The sequence below is a fragment of the Notamacropus eugenii genome, chromosome 5 (assembly GCF_028372415.1).
Source record: "Notamacropus eugenii isolate mMacEug1 chromosome 5, mMacEug1.pri_v2, whole genome shotgun sequence".
In the NCBI taxonomy this organism is placed as follows: Eukaryota; Metazoa; Chordata; class Mammalia; order Diprotodontia; family Macropodidae; genus Notamacropus; species Notamacropus eugenii.
Window position 1 is genome coordinate 24906178 of NC_092876.1, and position 25029 is coordinate 24931206.

The 25029-nt window shown below is 46.6% G+C and overlaps 1 protein-coding gene and 1 pseudogene across 1 annotated transcript; both read right to left on the bottom strand.

The window, feature by feature from the left end:
• Positions 1 to 225: 225 nt before the first annotated feature.
• LOC140503654 (sialic acid-binding Ig-like lectin 13) lies at positions 226 to 11315 on the bottom strand (annotated as a pseudogene).
• A 3855-nt stretch (positions 11316 to 15170) lies between these two features.
• LOC140503656 (sialic acid-binding Ig-like lectin 14) lies at positions 15171 to 23380 on the bottom strand. The gene is made up of 7 exons (XM_072607806.1): positions 23222 to 23380; positions 22514 to 22894; positions 19406 to 19690; positions 18591 to 18638; positions 17533 to 17823; positions 16061 to 16175; positions 15171 to 15897 (listed from the first exon to the last, which is right to left on the bottom strand). The coding sequence occupies exons 1-7, from the start codon at positions 23253 to 23255 to the stop codon at positions 15876 to 15878; spliced, it is 1176 nt and encodes a 391-aa protein (XP_072463907.1). The 5' UTR covers positions 23256 to 23380; the 3' UTR covers positions 15171 to 15875.
• Positions 23381 to 25029: the final 1649 nt, after the last annotated feature.

Below are 25029 nucleotides of genomic sequence, written 5' to 3' on the forward strand. Positions count from 1 at the left end.
GAAGGAAGGAAGGAAGGAAGGAAGGAAGGAAGGAAGGAAGGAAGGAAGGAAGGAAGGAGGGAGGGAGGGAGGGAGGGAGGGAAGGAGGGAGGGAGGGAGGGAAGGAGGGAGGGAAGGAGGGAGGGAGGGAGGGAGGGAGGGAGGGAAGGAAGGAAGGAAGGAAGGAAGGAAGGAAGGAAGGAAGGAAGGAAGGAGGGAGGGAGGGAGGGAGGGAGAGAGGGAAGGAAGGAAGGAAGGAAGGAAGGAAGGAAGGAAGGAAGGAAGGAAGGAAGGAAGGAAGGAAGACACCAGTACGTGGGAGTTGGACTTCTAGCTTTATCACTTCTTGGCTGTTGTTATTTTGTGCAGTTCTGTATAGAGGATAAAGTTTCGGACTCAGAGTCACGAAGAACATTGCTTGATATCTCCACTGGATGTGTGTACACCTTGAGCAAATCACTTTCTCTCTCTTGGCTTCAATTTCCAGGGCTGGGCTCAGTAACCTAAAAAGTCCTTAGGCCTCTAAATCTATGCCATGTTTGCTTGTGAGTCTCAGTTTCCTCATGAGTAAAATGAGGTGGGAAATACTCGAGTACCCAGTGAAGAGCCTGCACAGTAGGTACTTATTAAATATTAAGCTGAAATATTTGATAAATGACCTTACTACTGAGACTTGGTACTTTGTTCACTTTCACTCTAATGTTCTTACATATAATGACATATTAGCATTTCTTGTGTTTGTGTCTTATTTCCTTGCTACCTGGAAGCTACCTGGTGCTGGGAATTTGGCTTATCCAAATCCTGTGTCTCCCCCATTGCTTTGCCTGAAATGAGAAATTCTGGAGATTAAAGCTCTAATCAGGGAGCCCTTAGGAAAGAAATAGTAAAGACACTCAGTGTACCAAGTGAGTTCAAGTAGAGATGCTGTGCCTTGTGAAGGGTTAACATGATTAAGTAGTAGAATGACCCAACCTAGCTGTGGATTGGACTGGCACAGCAACAAGGCCCACAACCAAGCACAGATACCATGCTCAGCAGTGAATATTGCAGGGATATTTCAGGAAAGACAAAAATCACTGAGACTCTGTAGTTCCAGAGTGGTAAGTAGCCTTGGCCACACGTGTCCCTTGTCCACCTGCCTTAATTTCTTTCATTAATAGTTGCTGCTCACTCCCTCCCCCCCCTTACAGAATACACTGTGTGTATTTGTGGGAAAGTCCCAGGTTTTGGGGAAGAATGCTTTCCAATTCTTGCTCTTGCTATGCCACTTGATGTCATTGGGAACCACACTGGCGGGCCTTGCGAGCTATGGGGTCAGTGATACGGTGGCCCATGAAAGTGATCCCTGGAGCCCAAGGCGGCAGTTGACTCTCTGAGAATTCCAGTCAGTGAAGAAGAGTCTAAGGTTGGGGAGAGGCCACTGCCCTGGGCTTGTGCTTTATCTCTTTACTAGCCTGAAACTTCCATGAGTATAGGGAATGTGTCTTATTCAAACCTGGATGGAGCATGTGTTTAACACACATTTGTGGAATGAATCTAGAGGCGGAACTAACTTGTGAACCACCCAATGTACAACCAAGGCTGAGGCCTCAACAGTTGCTGATTGGAACCTAATCTCTGAGCACTCAGTGAGGGGGTCAGTGGATCCATGTTCTTCTCTAGCTTCACTCCTTGGAAGGTGAGGCAGGCATAATGTAACTCTTCTGGAGCTACATTCTCTGGAACTGCTGGGAGTGTGGCTGTGTCTGCAGCTGGTGAAATATGGTTGAGGGACAGGTCCACTCAGGATGGCCTCTTGGCACTCTGGAGAAAGGGCAAAAGGACATTCAGTCAAAGCAGGTCCCAGCATCATGAGAGGAGTAAAAGGTGGGGGGGCGGGGATGGCCTTGGGGCAGAGAGGGAGTTGGGGACTAAGAGAGTTGGGTGAACAATTGAGGGCTGGGGGCTGGCATACTCTACTTCCAGGACCCTCCCCACAGTGCTGCTGCTGCTGCTGTCACTGACTTCTTCCTGAGCATCTTTACCCTGAGGAGATAGAAAGGCAGAGTCGGTACAGGGAAGAGAAAGCTGAGACTTGGATCCAGAGAAGTAGAGCCCTGTCATTCACTCTCTGCCTGGTCCTGATCACATCATTTTCCCACAATGGCCTCCTCTTTCCTCATTTGTCAAATGAGGTAATTAGGCTCTAGGGTCTCTATGGTTCCTTCCCCTGTAACTTTCTCTTGTTCTGTGATCACCAAGCTCCAATTCCAGAAATCTATGAACCACAGGAGCGTCTAGGAAAGGAGCTGAGGATACAGAGACTTGCACTAGCCATTCTTTCTCTCTGAGGTTTTGGGTAAATCCCTTCCTCACACTAAACCTCAATTTCCTAATCTGTAAAATGAAAGGCTTGGATAAAATCATCTCTAAGGTCTGTTCCAGTTCTATATCCTGTCATCCTATGGAATAATACTGTTTCCAATCATTAGAAGCTAAAGACTTTCCCCACTGTGCTTCCTGAATTGGTCCTCACTGGAGCAAGGCAGTTCTTCTACTCCTTCTCCATCAATTCTCTATCCCACTCACCACAGCAGCAGTTCTAAAATTTCTCCTTTATCCTCAGGCCCATCATGGCACTTCATCCCTTGCCCTCTCAGCTGAGGATTGTGCCTCAGATTCCATCTAGTGATTGAGGTCGTTGGCTGAGAACTCTTTCTGGTCCCCTCTTCCTCTCCCCACATTCCTGAGACATAACATGAAACGTTTTTGGCACTCCATATCACTGAGATGTCTCCCTTTCCCCCTCCTTTACTCTGATCATAGATGAAGAAGAGGCTTTTCTTTTCATCCAGGCTTGATCTCATCTCTGTTTATGGCACATGCTCTCACTATGTCCTCCATTCTGTCTTGTCTGAAATCTCTGCCTATCCTGTGCCACTACCAATAAACCTTTCTATGTTACCCCCACCCTTAAGAAAAGAATCTCATCAATCACCTCTTGAAAGAGATCCTAAAATGAAAACTTCCAGGCATATTATAGCCAAATTCCAGAGCTCAAAGATCAATGAGCAAACATTGTAAGCAGCCAGACAGAAGGTCCAAATAGTGTGGAACCAGAGTCAAGTTCACATGAGATTTAGCATTGATAAATGTAAAGGGCAGCTGCATAAGAGAGTGGAAAGAGCGCCAGGGAGGATGCATCTTGATGAGTTTAAAACCAGCCTCAGACGCTTACTAGGTGTGTAACCCTGGGTAAGTCTCTCTGTTTCTTCATCTATCAAATGAGTTGGAGAAGGAAATGGTGAACCACTCCAGGATTTTCCCCGAGAAAAGCCCAAATGGGGTCACACAGAGTCAGACCCAGCTAAAACAACTGAACAACAACTGTAATTGAACAGAGAGCTTGAAATAAGATGTTCCAAAAGGCAACGTAATTAGGAGTACAACCAAAAATAGCCTAGCTGGCAAAACTGATTATACTCTTACCAGGGTGGTGGTGGGGGGGGGGCGGTATGTACGCTGAATGAGATAGAAGAGTTTCAAGTATTCCTGATGGAAAGACGAGAGCCAAATGGGAAATCTGACATTTCATCAAAGGACTCAAGGGAAGCACAACATGGTAAACATGAAAGAGAAATAATAAGGGGCTCCGTAAGGTTATTTCTATATGGGGAGAAGAGACATGTAACTCTTGAGAACTTTATCATTGTTGAGCCAGTTAGAAGTCTCATACATAGAGAGAAGTCAGGGTATAAGTCTATTATGTTGGGATAATGTCAAAGAGAGATGCACTGGGAGAAGGGGAAAGGGAGAAATATCAGGAAAATTATCATACATAAAAGAGGCATAAAAGGAAGAGCTTTTACAGTGCAGAGGGGGAGTGGTATCCTTTGGACCTCACTCCCATCTGAACTGACTGAAAGAGAAACAGTTCTCTCTCTCTCTCTCTCTCTCTCTCTCTCTCTCTCTCTCTCTCTCTCTCTCTCTCTCTCTCTCTCTGTCTCTGTCTCTCTGTCTCTCTGTCTCTCTCTCTCTCTCTCTCTCTCTCTCTCTCTCTCTCTCTCTCTCTCACACACACACACACACACACACACACACACACACACAAGTGAGGTTTAGAAATTCATCTAAACCAACATGGAAGGAGGAGAAGAGGCCTAACAGTACCAGAACTCTACTACAAAGCAGTAATCATCCAAACAGCCTCGTACTGGATAAGAAATAGAGTGGGTGATTAATGGATTGGCACACACCAGTCCAAAATAAATGAGCACAGTCTCTAGAGTTACTAAAAACAAAAAAAACAAAAAAAGAAAACCTCAATGAACCAAGTTATTGGCATAAGAACTCACCATCAACAAATACTACTAAGAAAACTGGAAAGCAGTCTAGCACAAATGATATATAGACCAAATCTCATCCCATAGAGCAAGATAAGCTCAAAATGGATACATAATTTAGATGCAAAGGATGACATCATAAGCACATTAGAGGAACATGGAGAAAATTACTTGTCAAATCTATTGATAATGGAGGAGTCTACAGAAGAAAGAGAATCACAGGAAGCAAAATGGATATTTTTGATTACAGGAAACAAGAAAGCATCTCCACAAACAAAGCCAGTGAAGCCAATATTAGGAGGAAAGCAGAAAAAGTACATCACATTTCTGCAATAAAAGTCTCATTTCTCAAATATATAGGGTACTGATTCAAATTTATAAAAAAGACACATTTTTTCAATTGAAAAATTATCAAAGCATATGAACAGGTAGTTTTCAGAAGAAGCTTTCAACAGTCATATGAAAGAAATTGTTCCATTACTAATCATTACAGAAATGCACATTAAATAACTCTGAGGTACTGCCTCATACCTATTGTACTGGCTAACATGATAGAAAAGAAAAATGTCAAATGCTGGAGAAAATACGGAAAATTAGGGACACTTGTGCACTTATGGTGGAGCTGTGAACTGGTCCAACTGTCCTGGAGAGCAATTTGGAACAATGTCCTTTCACCCACAATGCTGCTACTAGATCTTAATACCGAAGAGGTTAAAGTAAAAGAAAAAGACCTAGATGTACAAAATATTTACAGCAGCTCTTTTGGTGGGGGTAAAAAAATTGGATATTGAGGGAATGCCCATCAGTTGGGGAATATCTGAACAACTTGTGGTATATGATTATTATGAAATATTATTGTGGTATAAGAAATGGAAAAGTGGATGAGTTCAGAAGAACACAGGATGACTAATATGGAATGATATAAAGTGAAGTGAATAGAACCAGGAGAACCTCGTACACAGTGACAGTATATATTCATTATAGAATGCTCAACCATGAAAGATTTCTCTATTCTGATCAAGACAGTGATCCAAAAAAATGCTAAATGATAAAAAAGCGATTGACCTCCAAAGAACTGATCAACTCCGACTATAGGTTGAAGCCAGTTTTCCTTCCGCTTTTAGCTTTTCCTCTTTTTGAAATATATTTCGAATGGTTTCATATGTATAATGGGTATTTTACGGCTTTTCTTCTCAGTGAATTGGAGAGGAGTAAGAATTCAGAACTGAAAGTAAAAATTGTAATTAAAAATGAAAAAGAAAAGTAAAAAATAAAATTGAAAAGACTGATATAGAAGAAGAAGGAGCTCACCTGCAACCAGTTTGGCTTTTTAACAAAGAGAGGCAAAAAAAGGAATAATGTGTCCAAGGGTTGTGCAGAGATGCTGAAGCTGGGAAGGTGCCCAAACTGGGAGAGAAGCTAAAAATGATGAAAAGGGCAGAGGGGAGAGGGAGGAAAAGGCAGAGGGCCACTGCTCAGAATAGGTGGGAAAGGACAATGTCCTGCAGAGGGAAGGCAGATTCTCATCCTATATCTGTTTTCTCCATCAAGGGTAAAGACTATTAGAGAGAGAAGAAAGCATTGCCAGTGAGGAAGGGACTGAGAAACCAAGACAGAATTTCAGTTTGGGTGTTTAATTGGGATTTTGTTGTACTATGTATATTTCTTATAAGAATTAAGCATTTTTTTTCTCATTGGAGGGAGAGAAATAAATACTGAAACTAAAAAAAAAAAAAACATTTTTAAAAAGATCCGAGACTTCACAAAATGGAGAAGGGCAAGTGTCCTATTGGAATTTTTAGCCTCTTCCTCTGGAATCTTCCCTCCTCCTGTCCAGGAAAATATAAATGCCTGTTTGGAGGAATGATCAGACCTGGACAGCAGACCACCTCTCCTTCATCTCACTGTGGGCAAGGGGCACTAGATGACATGGGGGCCACATCCAGCTGTGCCCATCACTAACGGTGACAGTGAGCCCGTTGTTCAGCTTGGGGAACTGAAAGGGGGAGGCACCAGGGAATGAAGCAAGATTGTACTAAGTACCTGCTATGTGCCAGGCACCGTGCCGAGGACTTTACAGAAAAGACCCCTTTCAAAAATCTAACAATAATGGCTAACATTCCTCTATCACTTACTACAGGCTAGGCACAGCACCGTGCACTTTACAGATGTAATTCCATTTAATTATAATAATAGTTAACTTTTACATAGTGCCCTACAATTTGGATGCTGTTATCCCAGTTTTACAGATGAGGAAACTGGGGTAAATAGTTTAAATGAATTGCCCAGGTTCGTATAGATTCTAAATGTCTGAGAGAGGACTTGAACTCAGATCTTCGTGGCTCCAGGTGTAGGACTCTATCCAATGTGCCACCAGCCTCCCCGTTCAATCCTGGAAGCTCAACTGGATGTGAAGTTTGTGGCCTGGATTATTTTAAATCATGACTTGACTATATTCTGGGTCATAAGTGTGACCTTGAGCAAGTCACTTCTCTTCCATGAATCTCTGTTTGTTTTTTTAATCTGTAAAAGGAAGGGTACTGGAACTCCCTTCCGATTCTCCATTTTATAATCCTATGAAATCTGTGCCTGAACTCAGGGAGACATCAGTATCTGAGGATCTCAGGGACATCCCAAGCATCATTTCCTGTATCACTTCCCCATCCCCTACTCTTCCCAGCCCCTACACTCACAGAAGGAGGCAGAGAGCTAGCAGACTTGTAGTACCAGCTCCACAGAGGACATCTGGGATCATACCTTTTTGGAACCGAAGAGATGGCGTGGGCCCATCTGGACAAAAGGGGAATTTGAGGTGAACACAAGCCATGGCCATACTCAGCCCACTGTCCTCAGGACCCTCTGCCTCAGCTGCCTCCCCTTCCCCATCCCTCACCTGGCACCATCTGGAAGAGCAGGGTGTGGGTCCCCTGGGGTTTCTTCCCCTCACAGCTGACAGTGATGTTGGGGACCCTGTCCACCTTCACTCTCAGGCTGTTGTTGGCCCAAGACCCAGACCTGGTCGATGTCACCTGGAAGGTATCGCTTCTGCTACTGCCCTCCGCAGGCTTCACTCCTACCCACCAAAGCAAGAATGGGGCTGGCTCTGCTTGGACACTACAGGTAAGAACAGGCCCTGCTTGACTCAAGAGCAAAAAAGGCTGATAATACTTGGTGGGGTATGGGAGATGATACAGGAGAACTCCCCTTACTGAGTGACACTCTCCTTTCCCCACCAGGACCCAAGCACCCCTTAATGCCCAGCCCCCACACACTCACACTGCACAGAGACCCTCAGTGAGGCCTGCTTGGAGCCCAGAGGATGCTGAGCCAGGCAGGTGTAATTGCCTCCATCTGCTGGGCCCAGGTGGGGCAGATCCAGGTGCAGGACTCCATCCTCTGAGGGCTGGGAAGAGGCCAGGGTTTGGTCCCCCAGGATCCAGCTCAGTGTAGCTGGGGGATTGCTGTTGGCAGCACAGAGCAAGTGAAGGGACTGGCCCTCCTGCACCACAAGAGCTGAGTTGTTTCCTGGGACAAAAACTGAAAAAGATCAGGAGGTCCCAGCACTGAGAACCTGGAGGGACCTCAGAGATCCCTAGTCCCCCTTCACTGTGCCCAGCAGGGACCTGGGAGCTAGAAAGCTGGGATGACATCCCCAAGATCCCACAAGGAAGGGGCAAGTGTAGGAGGACAGGACCCCAGGCAGGAAGGAAAACCCCAGCCCCAGCCCAGCCTGGCTTCCTACCCCTTCTCCCTGCACTGCATCTTCCCTGGCTGCTCCCCAGACCATGGAGGCCTCCCCTGCCTCTGCTGCTGCCAGGGCATGCTCAGCCTGAGTCCTGTTCCTGCCTTTGCCTCAAGTTGCGTTTTGTTTATCTTCTTTTCCTTCCTTCCTTCATTCCATCCATTCTATTTCCCTTCTTCATTCATTCTTTCTTTTATTTCTTTCTTCTATCATTTTTCTCTTCCCTTCATATCTGTTTTCCCTCATTCTTTTCTACCTTCCTTTTGTCTTTCTTTGTTTCTTCCTTTTCTTTTTTCTCTTTCTTTCATCTTGTCTTCCATCCTTTTTCCTTTCTTCTTGCCTATCTCTATTCATTTCTTTTTTCTACCTTTCTTCCTTGTCCTTTTTCCCTTCCTTCCCTTTTTTCCTTCTTTCTTCCTGCCTTTTTTCTTCCTTTCATTATTCCTTCCATCCTATTTTTCTTTCTTTTTTATTCCTTTTCTTGATCTCTTGCCTCTCATTCTTTCTTCTCTTCTTCCTTCTTCACTACCTTCTTTATTTCTCTACACCTTTGTTTTATTCTCTCCCTCTTTTCTATCTTCACTCTATGGCTGTCTCTTTTGTTCTCTGTCTCTGTCTCTCTTTCTTCCAATTTAAGACCTAAAAGAAAAATAACGTAAAATGTAGAAACAACAAATCAGACTCTCAAGAGACTGAGGCATTCACACTGTGAGCCTTGGAACTTATGTCATGTGAACCCACTGTAATCACCACTAGGATCCACTTTCCCACACCCAGCAACCCTGCAGCCTCCACACTGCACCTGCCCTGACTGAATGCTCAAAGCTCAGCCTGGATGACCAGACTCCTGTCCCCCACTGACAGCAGTTTCTTGACCCATCCCCTGTAGCCTCCTCCTACACAAACCCCTCAAACCCCACAGATCAGCCTTGAAACCAACATCAATGCCCCAGGGAGCAAAGCCTCCCCATTTGGCCTGGTCTATAGAGAGTCAGGTCAGCTTCCCCAACAGGGAAACCTTGATGGATTCAGTGGATGGAACACTGTCCTAAAAACTGGATCCAAGGTGGGCCCTCTGCCTCTCAGCCCAAGCCTGGTACAGGGGAGAGGTCACTACAATCAGACTCTACTTAACGTCCACACCTTTCTGGGGCTGGGATCTGTGTGAACTAGGTCAGGCCCTGCTCACAGCTCTGAGTTTCAGTTTTCTCAACTGCAAAATGGGGATAAGACCTCTCAGACTCCTTATTTCCTGGGACTGGTGGGAGGAAAATGGTTTCTAATCCTTAAAGTCATGAGTAAACATGAACAGATGTAATTCCAGAAGGAAGGGCAGCCCAGGACTGAGAGAACCTAGGTTTACAGAGTGACAGGTCACAGTGTCTCTCCTGTCTCTCTTCTTTCCCTGACATCCACACCCACCCTCAGAGTAGAAGCTGAAGCCCCAGGATCTCTTCTCTGCCCCCCCAGGGGCTATGTTCATACTGTTGTCCTGTTGTCCTGGGCCATGGTGATGGTCACATTCTGCACAGTGTCTGTAACAGAAGCACCAGGCTGGCTGGGGGTGGGGTTCTCTGACCAGCCCAGCATCAGGCAGGGAAGAGATTAAATTCCAGAATCACAGAACATCAGAGTGGAAGGAGCTCAGAGAACATCTAGGCTAACCCTACCTGACTGACATTGGCACATGAAGCCATGGAGGATGAGAGAGAGAAAAAATAGGAAATCCCAGACTGTGTCTCTGCTAGGAGGAAGCTTTCTCTGCCCTACCCATGAAAAAGGCATCTGGTTTCCCGGGGTTGGACCAAGACTCCGATGTCTTAATGCACCCCTCCCTCACCTCCTCACTTGGGGGATTCGCACCTCTTGTCTCAGCACTCACAGGACACATTGAGTTGGATGGTTCTTTCTGTGCTCTAATGGCCTCCAGGAAGGGTCAACTGACAGTTGGTGCCATGAAGCTGGTGTCCACAGATGAAGAAGGCTTCTGAGAAGGGGAATGCTCCAGAGCTTTGTGGCTTGGAGGAGAAGGTAGCCCCCATAAAGGAGAATTGGAAGGATCTGTTTTCCCCACAGGTCCAAGGAAATGCATAGTTCAGAGTCATTTGGTTCCCTGACTCTAGCACCTCTGGAACAGAGATATCTGGTTTCTGGATCAATTCTGGAGATGAGTGAAACAGTGAGACATTGTCTGAGGAGGAGAAATAGGCCTCAAGTATCCTTCCTACTGGTAGCTACTCCATCCCTCAGGGCCCTACTGCATTCCCCTCATAGTATGATCCCATTAAGACCCCAGCATTCTGGGCATTCCCTGTCATCCTCAGGACCTGAAATGGTCATAGATTATAGGTCAAGAGGAAATGGCATCAAAGAAAATGGAGTGCAAGTCCTTCATTTCACATAAGGGGAAACTGAGTTCCAGAGGGGCAGGGGGGAAATATAGGGGAAAATGCCTCAAAGAAAGTCATTCAGAAATCTGAGATTTGAATCTCCTTCCTTTGGCAGCAGCTCCAGAGTTCTTTCCAGCACAACCATGGCCCCTTTCAGCCTTGTCTGGGGTCCTGGTTCATCCCAAAGGGGACCCAACCACATTCTTTCCCTTTTGCAGCTCTACAGGGTCTTCATACCCTCCCTTAGGTCTGACTCTCTCCCTGAGCAGGTTCCTCACTTGTCCCTCATGTTCTCTCATCCCTCCCATGGGGAGCTACAGAGTCTCCAAGGCCAGCCTATTCCCCACACCTCCCTGCCTCATGCACTGAGACCCTACCAGTAGAGGAGCATTCTACCTGTCACATTCACAAAGTAAAGTAGCTGATTTAGGTAACTGTATCTAGCATTTTCTTTTTACAAAATGGAAGAAGTATCTCCCCTGTCTGAGGACTGGGCTTCTGTAATGCTCAGAGAGAAATTGTACATCCTGGGATTCCCAAGGAGATGGAATCTCCACTGGGTTAACTCCTCCACCATCTGAGCTGGCTCATTAGCGACCATGGGCCTGCCTCTTAAAGCTTTGGTTCCTTTTCTAAACCAGCAGCCTTAAACTGGATTGTGGTCATCCAGTAAGAATGCATCAGTGTTTATGCAGAGGACATGGACACATACCTCCTCCTGCACCATCACCAAGGGGGGCATTAACACTGTCTTGGACAGGGACCCTGAGGACAGACAGAGGCCTGGTCAGCATCTCCACCTCTTCTCACCCCTCAGACCAGCCTCTCTCTGCCCCAACTCCACTCACCCTCCCAGAGCAGGGGCAGCAGCAGCAGCAACATCTGTGAGACAGGAGAGAGGCAGGCTCTGCTGAGGCGCTGTGTCACTCCCTGGCCATCTGTGTCAGGCTCAGAGAAAAGAGGAAGATGAAACAGGAAGCCCTTTTGTGAAGAGAGAGGGACAACCATACTCAGAAGAGGAACCCTTGTCCTCTGCCCCAGTGGGCTCCTGACCTCCTTAGCTGAGCTCAGTGGGGAGGGGCCTCCTGTCCTGGGCCAGCTGCAGGGACAGTCAGGACTCACGTGCTGGGGGAGGACAGATCTGCTGCACAGGCTGGGGCTGTGGGTCTTGTATGGACCAGCTTGTCAATGCGGCTGATGAGGGGCAATGACCAGAGCCTGGCCCAGAGCAGGTGCTGACCATCCAACACTGCTGCCCCTGTCTTGTGCAAGCTGAATTGGGATCCAGAAGCCCCGAGCTGAAACCCTTCCTCAGACATTTTCTGTCAGTCTTTCCTCTGTCTGGGCCTCAGTTTTCAGATCTGTACGATGGGATCAGTAACAGCCCCTCCCTCTCAGCCTTGTTGTGAGGATCAAATGTGAGATTTGCCAAGTGTTTCACAGACCGTGAATCACTGCGGAAATGCTGGGGATGATTATTCCTTTACTCTCCTCAAAGATATTTCTAATTCAGCTACACTAGCCAACTACCTACTTTTTGGTATGACATTCCATCTCCCATCTCCAGGCCTTTGCCCTGGCTGTACCTCATGCCTGGAAGATTTCACTCCTCACTTTCTTTTTCCTGGCTTGAACCAAACTTCAGCTCCAATGTACCTTCCAGATTCCCCTTTCCATTTATTTTCTTCTACTCTCCTTTTCTCTTCTAAACCCTGGTTATTGACTTGGTGTCCTTCCCATGAGAGTGAATGTCCTTGGTGGATGGAGGCTGCTTTTGCTTTTCTCAGTATCCTCAGTGCCTACCACAATGCCTGGCACACAGTAAGCACTTAATAAATGCTGAGTGACTCTTGGCTGGCTCCCAGTTCTTTTTATTTGGATTCCCGTGGTCTTTGTGCCCATGCTGAATCAGTTCATGTTGATCTTCCTATGATTCTCTGTATTCTCATAACCACACCAGCAGCATTTTCCAGTATATTCACCCATATAATGTAGCCAGATTCCCTGCACTTTTGGATGTCCACTCTACCTTTTCTTGTGCGGATCACAGTATTTGAGCCACCACGACTTTTGTTATGGATGTTCTGGTAGCTATGGCACCTTTCTGTCTTGTCTTTGATCTCCTTGGGATTCAATCTCAGTAAAAACCATCATCAGCTCATCGATCCTATTGTCCAAGCTTTCAGTTACAAACCTTGCAATGACTCCTGAAGAGCCTCCTCCGTGCCAGGCACTGCACAGGGTGCTGCTGATGCAGAGACAAAGGAGATGTGCCTGCCCTCAGGGAGCTTAGTGTCAACTCAGGACAGGGGGAGGATAAGTTCTAGCAGAGCCCAGTGAAAAGCTCTTCTGGGCTCCCACTTGCAGCTCCTACTGATCAGACTGACAGTTGAGGGTGGGTGAGGAGGACTGGAACACTCCCCCTGGGCTCTCCCTCTGGTGCCCTTGCTACCCTGTGCTATAGGGACCAAGGTCAGCCTCCTCCAGGCCCTCCCCAGCTTGGAGTCTTCCAGCCCTAGGCTGCCCTCTTGGTTTGCCAGCTGAGTCCTGCCTCCGATTCTTTCACTCAGGGCCATGATGTTTCCCTGGTGGGCAACGTCTGCCTTCATCCAATGACTGAATGTTCCAGAATGTTTTCAAATTAATTGAAGGCTTTTCCATACATTGTGGGAAGTGTAGAGGAAAGTCCCTTAATACCTGCTTTATGCTGGTATTGACTGATTGATTCACTCCTAGGGTCTGGGGATTCTCTGATTAACGGTTAAGAGGCTGAAACCCCACTCCTACATACACACACACACACACACACACACACAAATAGGGTGTGTGTGTGTGTGTGTGTGTGTGTATACATATACATATAAATATAAATATGGAGATTAGATGCCTACTCAGAAAACCTAACATGGAGGCATCCATATGGAAGACATCTCAGGTGGTCTAGACACTCTTCAAAGTCCTGTGGCAATACCCATTTTTAGTCCCTCCAATACTGCACTATTCGGTGCATATTTATATTTCAAGTGGCATCATTTTGTATTATGTCTTGAAGTACAATGTAATTGCCTTTTTCCTTTCTCTTGACATGATTTTATTGGCTACAACCAGTAAAACTACACCAAGAGATGAACATCCATGTGTGATGAAAAGAACAGGGTATTTGGCCATTCAATTCTCTTCTATTACTATATGTCAGTATTATTACAGATTATGCTGGTGGGGAGTCCCTGCAGCCAAACCCATTTTCCCAGTCCTTGATTGCTACTAGATAGATAGATAGATAGATAGATAGATAGATAGATAGATAGATAGATAGATAGATAGATAAATAGATAGACAGACAGACAGACAGACAGACAGATAGATAGATAGATAATTATAGATGTATCTTGTGTACATATTTATGATTCTCATGGGCAACAATTTATTGCTCATTTTTCTATATCACTCTACTTTTTTAAAAAATCCAGAGATTTACATTTAGGGCTATTATTTTTAAGTTTGTATTTCCTCCTGTATTGAATTTTGTTTAAAAAATTCAAGTTATTTAATAAGCAAAATCCTGAAAGGAATGGCTTTGTTTATTAAGTACGGCCATATGAGAAATCTGGGAACCTATTGGGAGAAAGCAGGAAATGGAGCATCTGGAAGAAGACCAAAGAAGGAAGGGAGAAAACAATTTTTCACTCATACTAAAGACCACCTAGAAATAAAGGGCAAAGGAGATTTCAATTGGTTTATCAGTTGGATCACAAGCCTGATGCAGAGACTTGATACAGTAGTGATGAAGCATCTCAATTATACACATCTGCTAGATTTCTCTCTCCCTCTCTCTGCTTCTCTCATCTCTCACTTCTCTTCTCTTTTTTCTCTCCTCTCATTTTCCTTTTCTTCTTTCTCTCTCCTTTCTCATTCTTCTCCTTTCACTCATCTCACTCTTTTTAACATACACACACACACACACACACAAATTCACAGACACACAAACAAACACAATGCACATAAAAGAAGGTGCAATGAATTATTGATTTGCCCCAGTGCAGGTCTCCTCTTTCCAAGGGTGGTTGAAACAATGCTGTTCTGGAGTTAACGGAATGAAAATGGTGATAACCCAAAGGAAAATGATCACTTCGCCCAAGTGTTTGTGATAGAGAAGCAAAGGACATCTGGGCATAGTCCAGATATCAGCCAGGGAGCTCTCAAAAGATTCAGAGGAAAGACAGATGGGATCCCATGTAACATGTTGGCAGAACTCAGAAGTGGTCAGTAATCCAGTAAGGAAGCAGGACATGTAAGAATAAGATTCTGAAGACACTAAGGGAGGAAAAATGGGATTTATCTAAAAGACAAATGTACAAGCAAATAGAGATTTAAAAATAAAGAAATGTACAGAAGACATAAGCAAGGCTAGGGAAGGGAATGAATGAGTGTGTACCATACTTTAAAAATAGTTAGAACTGCTACTGCTTAGAGTGAGCAGAAGTGAGGAGAGGTCTTCTAGGTCTGATGATCCATGTTCTAAGCATCCTTCCTGTCCAGAGGCTGCAGGAAGAGCTAGAGACTGAGGGTTGAGGTAGAGACTTAAATCAGGACTTGGCCCTTCACTGTGACTACGAGTGGGGAAAGGTTGAGAAGCATTAGATGGACATTATCCCAGTCAAGCCTCATGGAAATTCAGGGAGGAAGGCCCTTGGGGGCTTATCTTTCCATTTTATACATAAAGAAAATGAGACTCAGTGATGTTAAACCATTTATTAGCCTGTTGTCCCAGAGCCTGCCTGGCTCAGGGACAAACCCTCTGACCCCAAACCACAGGACAAGGGCCAGATCAGCAGGTCAGCAGGTCTGGGGAGGACCCTCCAGATGGACAGTGTCTGAAAACCTAAGGGTCTGAGCTGGTAGACAGGAGGCTGAGAGGGGTGAGCATGAGTCCAGCCTGGTTGGGGCAGCTTGGGAGGACTCCATGGAGACTCAGCTGAGTAACATGGCAGCCCCACAAGCTAACTCAGTCCTAGTCTGCTTAAGAAGAGGCCCTGGACCTGGAAGGAAGGAGGGGATGGTCCAGCTGGTCTGGCTCTGATTCACCACATCTGGAGAGCTGGGATCACTTTTGGGCACAAGAATTCAGGAAGGATAGTCATCACCTAGGGATCAGTGAGAGGAGGGAGCCCACGCTGGGGCATGACCTAGAGATCATGTCATAGGCCAATTGGGGGGATAGGTCTGTGGTTGTATAGAGAGAGAAGAGGAGACCCAGGGGGGACCTAAGAACTGTCCTCTAGTCCTGGAGGCTGGTCCTGTAGCTGGAGGGTCAGACTTGACTTGCTTGGTCCCTGAGGGCAGAACTGGGGCCATTGAGTGGAAGGGCAGGAGGCAGGTCTGGGCTCTGTTCAAGACCAGGAGCCATTACAGAGATGACTGGGCTGCTTCTGGAGTTGGTGGCTACTCCCTCCCTAAGGGCTTCCTGGGGAAAGAACAGGCCCAGTGTTGGTCACAGCTGGAAGAGTCAGGGGTATAAGGCCAGAGGGTGTGAGGGTGAGGGGATCATTTCTGAGAAGAAGAGTGAGGAGGGGATTGGCAGGGAGTGAGGGGCATGGGCTTGAGGGACAGAAGGCAGACAAACTCACCAGGTGTAATAGAGCCAGGTGAGGCCATAGGTGAGGAGAAAACCAGCCCCCATGAGGGCTCCCCGAAGCAGTGTGAGCACCAGGGGCCAAGAGCTGTTCTCCTGGACAGAGAAGGCTGTGGGAAAGAGGGGTGGGGTCTGGTTAGAGGGGGCTCATTATCTCCAGACCTCATTCCTTACTTCCAGCCTCACTCCCTCTCAGGACCCCAGGGCCCTCTTGGAATTCCCAGGTCTTCTGTAGAGTGGGAGATAGAGCCCATCCCAATGGGCACAGGTCAGGAGTCCAGGTTCTGATAACTGCCTTCAAAACCTCTTCCTGCCTAGTTCTAGGGGCTGTTTGTGCGCTCAGACTGGAGACTGAGTAAGGCAGCAAACTGTGACCCCCCCCCCCACCATAATCAGCATGGGCATGACCTTGAGACAGGCTCTCCAGCCACCCCCCCCCCACCATCTGCCTCTCCCAGACCCTCCCCAACACTCACTCTGCTGCCTCACCCACCCCAGGCTTTCTCCTCTCATCCATCTTCTGACTCGATGCCCCCTCCCAAGCACTGGGGTCCAGGCTGCCCCCTGGCAGCATGTCTCTAACTCTGAAGTCATTGTTCCCTCTCAGCTGGTCTCCCAGTGGGGAGCACAGGAGAGGTATCTCTGCCCCATGGAGCCCACAGTGGGGCCCCCTCTCCCCCAACCCCCACAGTGTCCACTGCTCCAGCCCCCAGTCACCTCCCATTCTCTGTGCACAGACATACCCAGGGGACTGGGCTATGCTTGGTGCCCCTTCACTGACAGCCTCTGTGGACAGAGCCCCTGGCACCAGGGGCCTGGGGGTGTCACGTGTGTGGGCTCACATCTGATGTAGAGGTGGAGGAAGGGGCTGACCCCCCATAAGCAGCAGGAACTCAGGCCTAGGGCCCTTCTGTGTTCTCTGTCAAGGCCCCTGATAATTCTGTATCTCATGTCCTGAGGGCTTTCCCAGCCCTGCCTTTTTCTAGGCCCCTCTGACCTTTCCTGTTCTATTCTCCATTCTAAGGCCCATCCAGCCCTGACATTCCCTGTTCTAAGGCCTCTCCCACTGCATCACCTAGATGGTCTTTCCTTCCTGTCCTCCTTCCTTCTTCTATCTCTTCCCTCCTCCCTCCCTCCCTCCTTCCCTCCTTCCCTCCTTCCCTCCTTCCCTCCTTCCCTTCTTCCTTCCTTCCTTCCTTCCTTCCTTCCTTCCTTCCTTCCTTCCTTCCTTCCTCCCTCCCTCCCTCCCTTGCCTCTTTCCTCCTTAGAATTTTCTCTATAGGTGAAGCCGCTGAGTAAAAATGGGGTTAGCGTCGTGCCCAGCACCTCACCAGTACTACCTGACTGAGTACCAGGTCTTGTGATATAAAGACTTTATTTCCTCCTTCTCTTTCTCTCCTCTGGCTTCCCCTGCACTCAGCCCCTCAGAATTCTCTTGGCTTCCATCAGGGGCCTCACTGCCTTCACCTGGTACCAGTAGCAGCACACTAGCACTGTGGGTCCCATCGGGGTTCCTCCCTTCACAGCGGATGCCCAGGCCAGGGTCCAGTTTCTTGGCCAGGACCAGACTGCTGTTGGTCCAGGTGCTGTTGGTGCTGTGTGCCACACGGAAGGTGTTGTCACTGCTGTTCCCATGCACAATACTCTCTCCCACCCACCAGTGCAAGGAGGGAGGAGCTAGGTCTCCCTGGACAGAGCAAGTGCAGAGTGATCCCTCCTCTGCCCACAAGCAAGAAGGGCCAAGTATCCTTGGGCAGTCTGGGGGAAGGGAGGGAAAGTGAATCAGTGCAGAGTCCCCTCTGCCACCTGCAGGGCACCAGGGGCCCCGGCCCTAATCTGTTCCCACTAATAGTGCACAGCAGGTTCAGACAAACACTGGGGGATAGTGGGTGCTATGTTTAGTAGGTGGATTCTGCCATGACCTTCTCCCACAGGAAGGGCAATTCTAGGCCCAAGGTCTCCATGCTCAGTGGCTGGGGGATTTGCTTCTCTGTGGCCCAGGGGCTGTTATTCACCCTGTAATCAGGGTGGAAGGATTTACCCTCTGGGGGGAGAAGGGAGGACAAGTTTCCTTGAATTCTGGGCTTGGAGAGAGAACAGAAGAGAGGACTGCTGGGCCTGTCTCTTCTTTGCTCCAGACCACCCTTCTATCTACCTCTGCCTCCTCCCAACTTCTCTGTCCCATGTCTCTGGGAAACACTGAGGTTCCTGTTCTGAGGAAGATGTGCCTGACTCTAGGCTGATGTCCCAAGTTCCACCCTCAGAGATAAGGTGACATTGGGAGCTTCAGTACCAAAACCTGGAACAGAAACAGGGGGGAGAGGGGAGGGGAGGGGAGGGAAGGGGAGGGAAGGGAAGGGGAGGGGAGGGGAGGAAAGGGGAGGGGAGGAGAGGACGAAAAGAGTGAAGGGCATTGTCTTCTCTGGTCATCTTGAACTTTCTGGCCTTTTCCATCGGAGCTGAGAAAACTAATGTCCCCATATCCACCATATCTCTCCTCCCCAATATCTCTCCCTCCTCCATACCTCTTCCGTTTTCCCGATCAACGCTGATTTCAGAGTCTCTTACAGGATCTACAACAAAAATATGAAGCTAGTTGTAGGCAATCTGCCCACCTCTGTGCCCATGCCTCCCCCCCCACCCGGGGCACACACACAAGCACACAAATGCACAGACACACACACACAAACATACAACTGTAGAGTGCAATGGGTGATGACAAACTAGTGCACATTATAAACGCTTTCCTTGGATCAGCCCCAGGCAGGACTGAAAGGATTGCTGGCCCCATTATCTAGAGGACAAAGCTGAGTCTCTGAGAGGCGGCCACTTGCCTAGAGCTGCCCACCTAACAAATGAGCTGGGCTCTCCGGGCCGCAGAAGCCCTGCGGATATGACAGTCCTCCTTTTGGAGAGGAATTAACCGAAGTGGAAGGAAATAAAATGACAATTCCTGGGATAAAAGTTTGGTTCTGACTCTTCTCTCCTCCGTCATCTTGGGAGACACCGTCCCCCTCATTCCATGCCACAGTAAAGTGGATCCACACGGGAGCTTCAGAGGCTCCCCCCGCCCCGTCTCGGTCCGAGGACCCTCCGACAAAGTGCTGAGCCTGTCGGACGGGCTGAGGAACAGTCAGAGACGGGACTGCCATCCAGCAGCTCTGACTCCAAGCCTGGCACAAATTCCTCCCTCCCATGGCTTATGTCCCCCAGTGACTCCCACCTGCCAAAGGATCCTGGATTCTGTTTCTCAGCCCTAGATTTCTCTGGACCCCTTCACTTGGCATGACTTTCTCACTCTCTCAGACTCAGGTATCCTCTCCCCTTCCCCAACACTCACAAGCCACGTTGAGCGGAATCGTGGTCTCTGTGCGCACTCCAGCCCCAGGGAAGGTCATCCGACAGGTGAAGCTCGTGCCATGGTCCTGGGGTCTCGGGGTGAGGGTCAGCTCAGAGAAATAGGGAGTCCCTCGGCTAGGTCCCAGGTTGGAGACAGCAGCCCCTGTCCAGGAGAAGGTGGGCGGTGTCCCCTCCCGACAGACCCAAGGGGCTGCACACAGCAGTGTCACAGGGTGCCCAGGCTCCAGGATCGCAGGAAGAAAGATATCTGGCTTCTGTGTCAGATCTAGGGGAGAAGAAAAGGAGTGAGCCAGACCCGGGGGAAGGGACACCTAGGATACCTCCTCAATTCATAGTCCAAGGACTAGCACTGTGCCAAAACATAGGTGCTCACTGGAGCCAGGTGTTAAATCTCCAGGATCGGCATTTGCACCTCAGAAACTGGCAAACGCTGTAAATCAGGGAGTGATTTTCTGTTTTGTTGATTGTTTTAAAAAGCGATGGAAATATGTTAACACCGCAGATTCATTTTTTTCTCTTTTAAAAATTTATTTAATATTTTATTTTCCTCCAATTATATGTAAAAACAATTTTTAACATTTATTTTTAAAACTTTGAGTTCCAAATTCTCTCTACCTTTCTCCCTCCCTGTCCTCCAATTCTATATAGGTTATACACATGTAGCCATGCAAAGCATATTTCCATATCGGTCGTGTTGTGAAAGAAAACATAAAAGCCCAATAAAAAATAAAGCTAAAAAGTATGCTTTAATCTGTATTCAGACATCTTCAGTTCTCTGGGGTGGGGATAGACAGCATTTTCATCATTAGTCCTTCAGAGTTTTCTTGGATCTTTGAATTGTTGAGAATAGTTAAGGAATTTCATGGCTGATCATCTTATAATAATGCTGCTACTTTGTGTGTAGTACGTTTCACATTGCATGAGCTCATTTAAGTCTTCATAGGTTTTTCTGAGGGCATCCTGTTCATCATTTTTTATAGCACTATAGTATTCCATGACAGTTACTTAGTACAGTTTATTTAGCATTCCCAATGGAGGGGCATTCTCCTAATTTCCAAGTCCGTGCTACTAGAGAAGAGCTGCTATAAATATTCCTGTACATATAGGTCTTTTCCCCTTTGTTTTAGGGTTTTTTACCTTTTTTGGGGGATATAGACCTAGTAGTAGTGTCATTAGGACAAAGGGTATGCTTGGTTTTATAGCCCTTTCCGCGTAGTTCCAAATTGCTTTACAGAATTGTTGAATCAGTTCACAACTCCACCAACAGTGCATTCATGTCTCATTTTTCCCACATACCCTCCAACTTTCTTCATGCTCCTTTTCCACCCTAGTAGTCAACCTAATAGGTATGAGGTAGTATTAGTCAACCTAACAGGTATGAGGTAGTACCTCAGAATTGTCTCAATTTGCATTCCTCCAATTGATAGGAATTTAGAGTCCCTTTTCATTTGGCTATAGATAACTTTGATTACTTCATCTGAAAACTTTCATATCTCTTGATCATTTATCAATTGGAGAATGGCTCTCATTTTTATAAATTTAACTCGGTTCTCTATATATTTGGGAAATGAGGCCTTTATTTTTTCACAGTTATGATTGCTAAATTTATTTCCCTCCATCCTATTCCCCCCACTAGTTTATTCTGTTTTCTCCCTCTCTCCTTTCATCCTCTACTCAAAAAATGTTTTTCTTCTGACTCCCCCTAATCTGCCCTCTCTTCAATCACCCACCCTCTTATTCCCTAGATAGATTTCTATACTCAACTGAGTATATGTTATTGCCTCTTTGAGCCAATTCTGATGAGAGTAATGTTCACTCACTCCCCTCTACTTCCATCTTCTCCTCCACTGGTAAAGCTTTTTCTTGTCTCTTTTATGTAACTTACCCCATTCTATCCCTTCCTTTCCCATTTTCCTAACACATTCCTCTTTCTCACACCTTAATTTTATTTTTTAAAGATATCATTCCTTCATATTCAACTCATATCTGTGCCCTTTGTCTAGGTATACTCTTAACTGCCCTAATAAGGAGAAAGTCTTTCCAAGATACAAGCATCATCTTCCAATGTAGGAATATAAACAGTTTAACCTTATTAAATCCCTCATGATTTCCCTTTCCTGTTCACCTTTTTATGATTTTCTTGAGTCTTGTATTTAAAAGTCAAATTTTCTATTTTGCTGGTCTTATCATCAAGAATGCTTGAAAGACTTCTATTTCATTGAATATCCATTGTTCCCCTCAAGGATTATACTCAGTTTTGCTTGGTAGGTGATTGTTGGTTGTATCCTAACTCCTTTGCCCTCCAGAATATCAGATCTTTTCATGTAGAAGCTGCTAAATCTTGTGTTACCTAGATTAAATTTAACGACATTTCACACATGCTTTTTAAATTCGGAGTCAAATACAGAAATATGTTTTGCATGATTGGATATGTACAACCCATGTGAAATTCCTTGCTGTTTCAGGGAGAGGGGAGGGAGATAATTTGGAACTAAAAAAATTGTTTTTACATGTAAGTAGAAAAAATAAAATGTTATTCAAAAGTAATAAAAATTCAAATTTGGAGTCAGGTTGTTAAAAAGTTATCAGCACAACCTGCTGCCAGTGCAATGTCCTTTCCTAGGCCCCATCATGATCCTCCCTTCCCCAAGACTCTTCTACATGCCTAAGTTCTGAACCACTCATGCCTGTGGTCCTCTTTCTGCACAGAGAAGAACCCACCTTATGTCCCCCAGTTGGTGATGACCATAAGACTATCCTGCAAATATTGTCAGACTCCTTACCTGAGGGCCTTCCAACATCCCTGGCCAAGAATGTCTAGGTGCATTGCCCATGCCTGATTGATTCACCCAACCACACCTGGGATCCTGTTTCTGCACAAAGAGAAGTCCAGAGTACATCCCCTCCTTCATCTCCCACTGCCTCTATGCTCTCCCCAGCCACTGTCAGTTTCAGTCAATTCCAACTTGGCCAAGTGGCCTGTTTTCCCCTTGAGATATGGTACAAAAAGAGTTTCCCAATTTGGTCTTCCCCCACAGACTCCCACTTTACTGTACCCAGGGTCCCTTCCCTATCTCAGAGGTCCTACCTGTCACATAGAGATGGAATGTATAACTTAGGTAGCTGAATTTGTCCTGTAGTCCTCTTTCCATACGGAAGAAGTATCGTCCACTGTCCTTTTTCTGCACATCTGTGATGCTCAGGGAACAGTTGTTCTTTGTAGGATCCCCAACTAGGTGGAATCTCCCCATTGCCACTTTATCTACCTCACTATTTTGGTCATTTGTGGCCACAATGACATTTTCATTAATCATGGGGATTTTCTTGAACCAGTAGCCATAAATTTTGGAAGAAATCCTCCAGGAATAAGGGTAGAAGAAGGTGCAGGGGATATAGATGCAGAGCCCTTCCTCAACCTTCTGTGATGGTGACACCACCAATCCGTATCCTGGTATTTGGGATTGGGACCCTGTGGACAGAAATAGATACAGACCACAACATTAAGCAGGTAAAAATGAAGATGATAATAATTACTGTTAATATTACCATTAAGAGTCACAGGTTCTAGAGAACCCAGGACAAAGAATGTCAATGCTGGGAAAGATCTTAAAAGATACTTCAGTCCAGCCCCATTTTAAGATCAATTAGGAAACTGAGAGCAAGAGAGATTTCTGTGACTTGGCTTAAAGTTCCTCAGTCAGTGTCAGGGGCAGGACTCAGATCAGGGTCTCCTGGCTCCAGGGCAGCCTCTGAGAGTATCCTTGCCCATCCCCATCCTTGCCCTGTTTTCACTCACCCCCCAAGGACAGCAGCAGCAACAGCAGGAACATCTCTGAACCAGGGCAGGTACAGGCTCTATCTGGGCACTCTCACTACCCAGGCCTTGTGGCTTCTTCTGTCTGACCAGCCCTAAGGTTCATGAACAAAGCAGAAACTGTAAAGAGAAAAAAGAGGCAGGTCCACAACCCTGGGAAATGATGCATCAAATGTGCAGGTGTTGGGCCTCTAACAGGAACTGGTGCTCACATCTAGTCTGGTTGTTCAACCTCCTCCCCAGTCTATCTTAGATTCTGCCCCTCCTCCCCCCAACTGGGACAAGTAGAAGTGACACTGTCCAGTGTAGGGAGGGGAGGTGGATGGAGTCTGATGGTGCTTTAATCCTGTGGTGGGGAGGCGGGAAGAGGAGTCAGGGGGATGGAGTGAGAAACAAATGAAAGGGAGAACAGTGAGTTTTTTCTATCCATCACCCTATGAAAAGGAGAAGAAGAAGCAGGAGAAGTGAAAGTCCCAGGCACAAACTTGTGACAATCAGAGGTCCTGAGTAGTCCAGGGTAACAATAGCCCAGAAGTTCTACCTAGAGGCAGAGCAGTCTCAGTCCAGGCTCTGGGAAATCAGCCACAGAGACACAGAGACCTGAAAACAGAGAAAGGCAGAGATGGGTGGGAGGTCAGAACTGGGGGAAGGGGGTTGAGATGAGGCCCTAGAACACAGAACATCAGAGCTAAGAGGGACAAGCCTAGGAGTCACTTAACTAGGTCTGATCTCCTAATTTAGAGACAAGTAATTTATACTGAAAGCCTGTAAAAACACAGATCCTTCCAGGGGCATAGGGGACACAAGGACAAAAACGAAATGGCCCTCCTCATGAAGTCTATAAGGGATGTGTATATATATACATACACATATATATACATACACATATATACACATACACATATATATATACATATGCAAATCTAGCTGGACTCTCTCCACACTGAGTGTCATACCTTCACCCCATGATGTTGCTAACTGCCTCCAGGGCTTTCCCTGAAATGTTTACCAAAAGCTTCCTATTCCCAAATCAGACCCTGACAGTGTCTTACAGGGTTGGAGGATGGGGCTTTGGGGTCTGGAACCTGGGCACAAGGAAGGAGTTGGAATGGAGGTCCTCACTCCATGGCATGTTAGGACCAGAGGACCAGAAATATGCTTCAGCTATGACTTTGGGCAAATGATTTCACCTGTCTGTGCCTCCATCTTCCTGCCTGTAAAATGAGTCATTCAGGCAAGATGTTTCCTATGTTCTCCTTCAGCTGTGCATGTCACACTCCCATGTTACCCACACACGTGGCCATATCCTTCATATTGTTACATCTCTGAAGTGTTCCATTTCCATGTAGAACTGTATGGACTATTTTTCTTCTAAAACCTTCTAGGCTCTGACCTCCATGCTCTTTATCCTGTTGAAACTTCTGTCTGAGAAGTTACCATCCATTGCTAAAGGGCACGATCCAACATCCTTTCCTCAATCCTTATCCTTTTTGACCTCTCCCCAAGCTCTGACATTATCAGCCCCCCTCTTCTCTTTAACAATTTTTCCTCTCTCCTGGTTTTTCCTCTACCTTGATGACCCCTCCTCAGCTTTGTTTTCTGCATCCTCATCCAGGTTATGCCACCAATCCTAAGTATCCTCAAGACTTCCCTGGGCCCTCTTCTCTTCTTCTCTAAACTGTCTTACTTAGTAACCTCATCAGCAACATGAGTTCAACTTATTATCTCTCTGCAGACAGTTCTCTAACTATAGAATGAGCCCTAACTTCTCTCATGAGCACCAGTCTACG